This window comes from Callospermophilus lateralis, chromosome 3 (genome assembly GCF_048772815.1).
Source record: "Callospermophilus lateralis isolate mCalLat2 chromosome 3, mCalLat2.hap1, whole genome shotgun sequence".
Taxonomy (NCBI): Eukaryota; Metazoa; Chordata; class Mammalia; order Rodentia; family Sciuridae; genus Callospermophilus; species Callospermophilus lateralis.
This window is the reverse complement of record NC_135307.1, coordinates 178,213,764-178,224,172: the sequence shown is the minus strand read 5'-3', so window position 1 is coordinate 178,224,172 and position 10,409 is coordinate 178,213,764. Positions and strand designations below refer to the sequence as shown.

The 10,409-nt window shown below is 48.6% G+C and overlaps 1 protein-coding gene across 1 annotated transcript; it reads left to right on the top strand.

Annotated features, from left to right (window-relative positions):
- The first annotated feature begins 7,676 nt into the window (after window positions 1-7,676).
- Ghrh (growth hormone releasing hormone) lies at window positions 7,677-9,747 on the top strand. Its single transcript, XM_076849479.1, has 3 exons — window positions 7,677-7,759; window positions 7,972-8,076; window positions 9,624-9,747. Exons 1-3 carry the CDS (start codon window positions 7,677-7,679, stop codon window positions 9,745-9,747), a joined length of 312 nt encoding a protein of 103 aa, XP_076705594.1.
- Window positions 9,748-10,409: the final 662 nt, after the last annotated feature.

The window sequence follows — 10,409 nt, the reverse complement described above, 5'->3', positions numbered from 1 at the left end:
GTCTCAGACATAAGGATATTTCAGACTCTCCCAACGACCTGGGGAGGCAGGCATTATCACCCTCATGGAGCAGATGTGATAACCCAAGCTCAGAGATATTAAGTGCCTCACCCAGAATCACATAGCTTGCTAGGGGCTGAGCTGGGTTTCAAACCAAATCCATTCACCCACCAGGAGCCTGTTTTAGGCTCCTGTCTAATGATGTGTTCCCAGTTTTATGTGACTTCTTCCTTCCCCAGATGCTTAGAGAACTTATGATGTGTCCCTCTCTGGCTCTACCTGCCAGGTAATTACCCAGCCTCTGCCTCCAGCAGCCCTTTGAAGACAAGCATGATGTCCACCTATTCTAGTGCCCAGGAAGATGCCAAAGAAGAGGAAAAAGCCCACCCACTCCTCTAGTACAGACATGGGACCAGGTCACTCAGAGGTGGATAGCTAAGGCAGCCATCCCCATGCATGTGAGTCTAATTAAGTATTTCATAGGGGTCTGCAGGATGAAGAAATAAGTGTTTATTTCAGAACTGGCCAGGCAGCCCTCTACCCTGGCAATGGAAATGGCACAATCACTTTGGAAGAGTTTGGTAGTTTCTTAAAAAAGTGAACATTCACTTATCATACAACCCAACAATTCCGCTCCTAGGTACCCACACAAGAGCGATGAAATGAAATTGTTTGTTCTCATAGAATCCTGTATGCAAATATTCATAGCTGTATTATTCCCTCTCTGGAATGAATCTGAATGTCCATCAAGGTGAATGGGTAAACAAACTGCTGCACACCCATACAATGGAATTTAAAGGAACCACACTATGGATACGTGGATCAATGTGGGTCTCAACAACATGATGCTGAATGGAAGAAGCCTGATACCAAAGGTTCATGTTGATGAACCAAAGGTTCACATGATTCCTTTCATGTGAAGTCCTAGAAAAGAGAAAACCTTAGAAATAGAAGGCAGAGGGATAGTGGCCTGGGTGTGAGGGCAGGAGTGGAGATGGAAAGCAAGGGGCTGGAGGACCCAGGTGCAGTGGTGCACACCTGTAGTCCCAGTGACTCAGGAGGCTGAGGCAGGAGGAGTTCAAGTTCAAAGTCAGCCTTAGCAACTTAGCAAGGCCCTAAGCACCTTAGCAAGATCTTGTCTCAAAATGAAGCTGGGGATGTGGCTCAGTGGTTAAGACCCCCTGGGTTTAATCCCTGGGCAAAATGGGGGGGTGGTGCTGGAGGAAACTTTGAGGGAATGAAACATTCCAAAAATAGGATTGTGGTCAGGGTTGGACAACTGCATACATTCATGAGAACCCATGGAACTGTAGACTTAAAACAAGTGAGCTAGCACTGAGAGTGTGGCTCAGTGGTAGAGGGCTCGCCTAATCTGCACAGGGACCTGTGTTGAGTGCCCAGCACTGTGAAAAATAAATAAATAAAAGCTTTATGAGCCAGGCACAGTGGCACACACTTATAATCCCACCTACTCAGGAGGCCGAGGCAGAAGGATCACAAGTTCAAGACCGGCCTAGGCAATTTATCAAGGATCTGTCTCAAAATTATTAAAAATGAAAAGGGCTGGGGATGTAGCTCAGTGATAGATAGAGCAGCCCTGGGTTCAATCTCCAATACTGAAAAAAAAGTGAGTTTTATGACATGCAAATGTACATCAATAGAATGTAAATGTTGTTTTCAAAGGTGTTAAAAGAAGTAACAGGGCAGGGAACATCCTTAGGAGAACCTTAGCTTGGTGTAGGACACTGACTTGGAAGTCAGACTTGGAGCCCTGGCCCCTGACCAGCTCTGTGACTCTGACAGGCAGTGTAACCTTGTTGTCCCCCTGTTGCCTCGTTTATTGCAATAAGAATAGCAAAGGTGAAGGGTTATTGTGTGAGGCTTACTCTGTGCCACCCCTATTTGGGGACATTGTCAAAATGAGGCTTGCCCCACATCTGCCTGTTACTCCCATTCTAGAGAGGAGGAAGCTGAGGTCAGGCACCAGGTCAACAAAGCCTGGCCAGGAGCTTCCACTGGGGCTGATTCTAAACATCATGGCTTCTCAAGAGTCCCAGCTACCCTCTGGCCCAGCATATGTCCTTGATGCCCGCTCTCCAGGGCCCCCGATGCATTCACCTCTGTACAGAGCCCAGTGCCCTGGGGTTTCAGCCGCTTCATCTCCTGCCTTGGCCTGTCACCCCACTCTGTTTTGTTTCGTTTTTAGTGATATTTGTTCTAAAGCCATCGTCCCATTCTTAATCGTTGGGGATTTGGCCTGTCTTGCCCACCGTGTCCAGGCCAGCAGGGTGACATTCCCCTTAGTCCTTGCTTCTGTGGGGAACACACCATATTTGCTCTATGACTCAGTTCAGGCTAAGAAGCAAGATCACCATGTCTCTTTGTTTAGAAGGTCCTCAGAAACTACTGGCTTCTAACAGTGACCCGTAGAGGTAACTCAGGTATAGGCCAAAGGGGTCTCCATTGCTCCCTCTTTAACCAGAGAAGCCCCACTTATTTTTTCCATTTGGGGGGTCTCAGAACACAGCCCAAGCTGGCCTGAACTCTTGGCCTCAACTTCCTCAGTAGCTAGGACCTCCTCTCCCAGCAAGCTCCATTTAAAAAAATCTGCTTTATATACTATATAATATAACCTTCCAAAAAAAGGAATCTTTTTTTTTTTTTTTTTTTTTCAAGTGTGAGAGTTGCTGTTCTATGCCAATTCTGAGTTTCCAAGCGTAGACCTGAGGCCTGGGGGTAGAGGGAACTTGCAGAGGGTCACAGAGGTCATGATTGACAGGCACAGGAGAGGTGGAAGGCCTCTGGACTCAGTCTTAGAGCTCTTTCCACGCCTCCACCAGAGTTGCACGGGGAACCAGAGCCTCTGCCTCGTGCACTTTTATGCCATTCTCGAGGATTCCTTAGTTATAGGCTAGAAAAATCTGGAACATAACAACTCTCCCCAGGTCTTTCATCTCCTTCCTCTCTCTTCACGCTTCTTGGAGGCAACTGCCTGTTCCGCCGCCTTGACATGTGACGACGGCTGCTCCCTGGGCGGGCTGCGGAAATGGGGCTGCGATGGCTGCAGGTGCAAATCAAATAGAGGAAAATTCTGATAATTGGACGACAAGGGAGGTAGCAAGCGATTTTCCTCACTAAGGGCGACAGACACTTATTGGTAATGTTGTGTAACCCAAAAGTGAAATAAAGTTACCTGTGGACAAAACAGACACTGAACTTTTCCAAAGGCACATTTATCTCGGAGAATAAATGAACCCTTGGAGTCTCGCTGTCACTAGTCCCACAATTATTAGAGTAGCGGTATCGTGCTCTCTGTTTGTCTCAGAAAAACATGACAACTTCATACTCTGCTCACCCCCTCAGAGATAAAGGGCAAGTTTGCTCTAAGTCCTAATTTACAAGGGGCAACACTTCGTCCCCCTGGTGGGGTTGTGGATGTGATGCTAAAAATGGTGCTCGGGTTGACTTGTGGGTAATTGATTCTCTGACGCTGACAACGCTCAGGAAAATGAAGGTATAAATAAATGATGGAGCGCCACCCAGCCTCGGAGCGGACGCACAGCCCGAGGTCGGTGGAACTGGAACAGCACCTCGTAGCAGAGGGAGACCTGCCACCTGGAAGGTGAGAGCGGGCGGCCCTGGGGGCTGGGCGGGATGTGGGCCAGAAAAGTTGACATTGTCACCAACTAAGAGACACCGAGTCAATGAGGGCCATCGCCATCATCGCCGAGGATGGGTGAGTACATTTGGGTCCCAGTCTGGGGGAAATGAAGAAATGACCCCTCATTAGGGGTTCTGGAACATGCTTTCCATGGTTGGCACCATCTGGATTGGCCTGGATGTGTGGCATCTTGAGCCGGGGAGAAGTTGCAGAAGCCTGTGGGAGGCGAGGGAGGTCTCAATGCTGTGGGGCAGACTCCAGGGCAAGCGGTGCACTGGATGGATTCCTGTCAACGCTGGGGGCTCTGCCATGGATCAGAGAGGAGCCAAGTGGCTGTGCAAATCAATACCGTCCATTGATCGCTGGAAACCAATTCAGCACAATTGCCTGGAAATTGATAATGTTTTCCTCTCTTGTTCAATAGCAGCCGTGCTCCTTTCTCTAATTTTTAGACACAATTATCTGCCCTTGGAGCCTTCCATTATCCCACGCCTGTCCCTTGAGCCTGGCTTGAATGATCCTGAAGTGTGTTTTTTCGTTTGTTTCTTTGTTTTTTGTTTGTTTTTCACCAAAAGCTGCCTTAAATCCTTTCTAGAAGATGGTGGGCATCATTGTTTTGAATGATGGCTCAAGGTGTTTTCTCATTAAAAGCTTAGATTTGGGGGTGCAGCTCAGTGGTAGAGCACTTGCCTAGCTTGTGCAAGACCCTGGGTTCCATCCCCAGCACTGCAAAAACGAATTTAGATTTTATTTTATTTCTTAACTTGGAACACTGTTGGTGGCATGGCTAATAAACAGGGTCAGGAGATCAACGCTTTGGGGTTCTCAATTCCAAATCAGATATTTTAAAAAGGTAAAAAAAGAAAACAATTCTCTAGGTTTTCAAAAGTAGCCTTGCTAACTTGGGTGTTTGTGACCAGATGTCTGCTGTGAGCTAAAGGTGTCTGCAGAATCCTCCTGGCATTCATAGCAGGAAGGTCGGGAAAAGATGGTAAGTGGTGAGGATCAAGCACCCGAATTCAGAGGATCTCAGATAGAATGAGTCACAGACTTAGCACTGCAGAAAGCTACTGGGATGAAGAAGGAAAGGGTTCAAACTCTAGAATGCCCTTGGGCATCCATTTGCTGTCAGTGTGGTTGCTGGGTTCAGGGTAGCTTCATTCAGTGAATTTCATCTCATTAGACTGTGCTGTGGGGTGTGTCTGTCAACAGCTATTTCATCCTTTGTGACGCCACTTGTCTGTATTTTACCAGAGGCTAGATAACTCTTGTCGTTCCTGTCTCTGTGCAGTGGAATTTGGCGAGCCCATGGATCAGGACTAGGTCTGCACAGCCCGGGTGGCTGGGTGTCTGAAGGCCCCCTGTGGCGGGGGGCGTCGTTTATGGAAAATGCTGAGCTTCTTGTTAGACCAGAATGTGTGGGTCCTCAGTCTTGTCTGGAACAAATGGGGTGTTCCTCGCTTTCTCTAACTGGCTCCCCAAAGTCTCTCAGGAGGTTACTTTCAACTCTGTGAAACCCCTGGGTGTGCAGAGAGAGGTGCCAATCAAGCAGGTGTCCCTGTTTGATCCCCTTTTGACTTCCTCAGAGGCCCCATGACAAAGAGTGAAAGATTTCCATCTCTTCAGACCCTTTCCCATGTGCAGGTGATGAATCTGAAGCGCCCATGAATAGGGAGCGCTGTGAATAGGGTATTGTACACGAGAAGCTGCCTCAAGGAGCAGGAGGAAGTCTGCTGGCCTGGGAATTAGGGGCCCATTCTGTAGTGCCCACTCCAAAGCTAATTTTGATGGAGGACCATGGAAAAAGGCCCTTCTCCTCTCTGGGCTCGTTTCTTCCGCTGTAAAACGAGGGTGGCAATACCTACTCCAGGGCCAGTGTGTGGGGGGGGTGCTGCGCAGGACACGGGGAGGGGGGCTGGGATCACATGTGCCAGCCCTGGGCTAGGAGGCAGGGGAGAAATTAGCCAAAAGCAGGGGCCTGGGGTTTACTGGGGAAGGAGTCTGAGCAGGAAAGATGGTGATCAGCCCAAAGCTTTAAAAGATGAACAGCCAAAAAAAAAAAAAAAGCAAGAAAACCAGGCTGTTCCAGGGGGCAGAAAACTCAGTGGTTTTTGTCAAGGGGGGCTCCTTGTCTCCAAGGATCTCCTTGCTTAGAAAATTCCACCTCTTGGGCTGGGATTATGATTCACAGGTAGAGCACTTACCTACCGTGCGTGAGGCACTGGGTTCGATCCTCAGCACCACATAAAAATAAAATAAAGATATTGTGTCCACCTATAACTAAAAAAATAAATTTAAAAAAAGAAAAGAAAATTCCACGCCTTGATAGGCGGCCCAGGTCAGGTGTGATATGGTGTGAGGAGGACAGAAGGCTGCAGGCCCTTGGGCCGAGGAGCAGAGAGTCAAGTGCAAGTGTATTCAAAGGGCTCAGCACAGGGTGCAGGTGTGGAATCTCTGGGTGGCACAGCAGGCAGATATGAAAGACGCAGTCCTGGGGCAGGACTCTAGCTCCAGTCCTTATGGTAGAGGAAATGTTTAACAAGGGCCTGGGGTTGTGGCTCAGTGGTAGAGTGCTCACCTAGCACGTGCAAGACCCGGGGTTAGATCCTCAGCACCACATAAAAATAAATAAAATAAAGGCATTGTGTCCATCTACAACTGAAAATTAAATTAAAAAAAAAAAAAGTTTAACAAGCAGTCATGAATCAGTGGCAGGGATGTGTTCTGAGAAATGCACCAAGGGGCAATTTCATTAAGTGCAAACGTGATAGGCTGTGTTTACACAAACCAAGATGGTGACGGTTCTCTCACTGGGCAGTGCAATCTTATGGGACCACCATTGTAGATGTGGGCTGTTTGGCCAAAACACTGTTATTCGGCACGTGGCTGTATTAGGAGGCGAGGGGGATTTAGGTTTGACGCGATGAGAAAAACATCCTCATGATAAGAACAGCCCAGAAAAGAGCCAGACTGGAGGCAGCGAGTTCCCTGTCATTCACTGACAGCGAGTGCTCCCCTGGAGGAACTGGAGGACTCCCTGGGGAGGTGGGGTGCCTCTCAAGGAGGGTCTGACCACTGATGCCTGAAGGGGCTGCTTCCTCTGGCTCTGGAGGGGCAGGGGTCTCGGGCCACAGTGGGCAGTCTCCGTGGGTGTTCCTTCAGAGCCCAGGCATCCCTGGGTTAGTGGAGACCACAGAGTTCTGCCACACTGGCTTACTGGGGCTCTCGGATCCTTTCAGGACTAAAATTCCTTCTGTGAACCTGAGCATCTGGGAGAGGTTTACAAGCTTACCCCCCCCCCGCACCCCCCCCCCCCGGGCCCGCAACTCCACAATGAAAGAAACAGGTTGCGCTGACCCTCCAAGTGGGTCAATATTAGGTGACACAGCAAAAGTTTCTAGAGAGTTCCTTATGTGCCAAGCTCTCTTAGGTGCCTCAACTCACCTGATCCTCACAAGGACCCCATATAGGTGACACTTATCGTCTCTGTTTTAGGGTGGGGGAAACTGAGGCCCAGACAAGTAAAGTCACTCATCTTGGGACACACATCTAAGTGACATTTGAGCCAGGATTTGAACTCAAATGTCTGTCTCAGAGCAGAGCTCTCACCCTGCTAGCTGCTGTCACAGCTACGCTGAATAGTGGCACTAAGGGAAGGCACTCTCTTCTCTGCTTTCCCCCGTGAGGCTGAGTTCTGCTTCTTGTCCCCGAACAGCAGGGTGTGACTTCAGCACTCTCTCTGGTTTTTCTGTTCTCCCTGATGAGATGGCCAGGGTGACTTTATCATGCCCATTTTCCACACGGAGAAATCAGAGCTGGCAGAGGCAGAACTTGAACCCAGGTCTGCCTGGCTTCCAGCATCTGGGTTCTTTTTCCTACAGCTTCCAAAGGATGAGGATGGAGACTTACTATGGAGCCAAATCCAGTAGGCAAAGGACATCCCCATGGCCACAGCTGCTGCTGCCCCTGACCATCGCCTCTTGCTCTTTTGCAGGTGCCTCCCTGGGGGACAAGGATGCCACTCTGGGTGTTTTTCTTTCTGATTCTTACCCTCAGCATCGGCTCCCACTGCTCCCCATCTCCCTCTCTGCCCCTCAGGTAAGCAGCCCCTGGATCCCTGTACCTCTGAGCCATCCCTGCACATCTCAGGGAGGGGACCAGACACTGAGTCCCAGAGGTCATTCAGCCAGGGTGAGTCCCTGAGGATGAGCAAGGGAGGGGGCAACAGAGGACCTTGCAGAGGCGTGGCGAGTCCGGCTCCCATCGTCCACTCTGCTGCCCCCACACCAACCTCCGACTCCTTCACATAGGATGCGGCGGTATGCAGATGCCATCTTCACCAACAGTTACAGGAAGGTTCTGGGCCAGCTGTCTGCCCGCAAGCTGCTGCAGGACATCATGAGCAGGCAGCAGGGGTAAGCAGAAATATTTTCCCACATAGCTATGCATCAGAGTTTGGAAGGCCTGATGCAGGAGGCCAGGGACCAAGTTTGGTCTCCTCCCTGACTTAGCATCTATCATTGCTGGACTCTGCATAGCAGAGGGGCCCCAGCATCAAGCCTCAAATTGCTTCTACACCCATCGTGTGCTTTTTCCTTTGCGAGGCTCCATCAGTAAGTGCTGATGGCAGTTACCATTCAATCATGGCTGTGTCAGAAACAAGCCTGCACAGAACATGGACGCCAGCACTATACCAGGCACACAGAAAGCCCTTGGCAGTACCAGTCACTATTCTTAGTTTCTTCTCTGATCATTGGAACAACTCAACAAAGTAGGGACTCTCAGCCCCTCTGTACAGATCCACTAATGACCTCTAAAGGACACAGAACCAAACAGTGGCAGAGCTGAGATCCAAATAGCCCGATTCCACATCCTGTGTATTTGTTGTACTTTTTATTTAGAAAAATCTCACAAAAAAAAAAAAAAGTAGCAGCAATAGTATGGACTTCCATCTGCCCTTCCCTGCATTCAGCAATTCCTAACATTTTACTACATTTGCCTCCTCTGTGTCCATAGCTAGGTATAGATTCATACAAACACGTACACACGCGTTTTATTATTCTTTTGAATATCATTTTTGCTGAACCATTTGAGAGCACAGTGCAGTCATCATGACTCTAACCCTTGAGCACATCTGCACGTGCTAACAAACCTACCAACAGGACATCCCCTTCCACAATCGCAGAATGATCATCACTTAGAACCCAATTCATATTTCATCGGTTATCCCCAGATGTCCTTTATAATTATTTCTTTTTCTGATCTAGGATTGTGTCCAGGAACATAGGTTTCATTTGGTCGTCAGGCCTCATTAGTTTCTCTTAATCTGGAAGAGTTCCAAAGACTTTCATGGATTGACATTCTTTTTTTTTTTTTTTTTAATGTTTATTTTTTTAGTTGTAGCTGGACACAATACCTTTATTTTATTTATTTTTATGTGGTGCTGAGGATTGAACCCAGAGCCTCACATGTGCTAGGCAAGTGCTCTACCGCTGAGCCCCAGCCTCTCCCTCCACCCGCATTGACATTCTTGACTAGTAAAAGCCAATGTTCTAGATAGACCATCCCTCGCAGTGAACCAGCAGAGGCAGCCTCATCATTAGATTCAGGTTAGACGCTCACACAGATGTTAGTGTGTCCTTCTTAGTAACCAGTACCAGTATCCATTATTCATGGATTATTGGTGGATGGTAAATTTGATCACTTGGTTAGTGTGGTGTCTGCCATTGCTGTCTGCCAGATGAGTTAGTAATCTGGGAGGGATTTTCGGGCTATGTGCCTTTCCATGGTGCACTTTTCATTCTGTACATAGTGCCGCCCTGAATGTTGATGAATCTGACTCAGTTGTGTGGAAGAATCCATATCAGATATTGAATCAGGCATAGGGATGCTCACCCGAGTGTCCACATCCTACCCAACACCAACCCCAACTGTTTCTCCTTCTCTAACCACAAAGAGAGAGAGAGAGGAACCAGGAGCAAGGAGCAAGGGTTCGGCTCGGCCGCCAGGTGGACAGCATGTGGGCAGACCAAAAGCAGACAGCACTGGAGAGCATTCTGGCGGCCCTGCTGCAGAAGCACAGGTAGGGATGTGTGTGTGGTCTAGGGACCTCAGAGGCTCCTTCCCCATTCTCTCCAGAGGCGAGAGTCTCTCTGCCCCCAAACAGAGCAAGCTCCTTCTTTTCCTTTTATACACATTAAGAACAGAAGGACTGCAGTCCCAGCTGTTTGGGATGCTGAGATGGGAGGATCCCTTGAACCTGTTAGTCTGAGACAAATGTGGACAGCATAGACCTCTATCTCTTAAAAAAAAAAAAAATAGAATAGAGGAAGGAGAGGAAATGTGTGACAGGTGACAGAGATTGAATGTTATCTATTGCTGTATGTCCCATGTATATCAAGAGGCCAAATTCAATGTCTGTGCCCTAAAATGTCACTCACTGAACGGTTTTGGGCCAGATCCCAGAAATCTGAGTTTCAACAAATGTCCCAGGTGATTCCCATGTAGGCAATCTGAGAGGTATGCCCAGGCTTCTCTGCCAAGATCACAAAACTATAAAGCCAAAGGCAGGCCGGCCTTCTCACGCCCTGTGGTAGACCAGCATGTACAAGTGCACTGTCCTTAGTGGGAGAGATGGTCACAACAGTTATGTCCCACCTCACTGACCCTCACATTCACACTGGGAGTCAGGGAAGATCAGGAATGAGTTTTCCCATTTTACAGAAGAGGAAAAGTGAGGCAAAGAAGA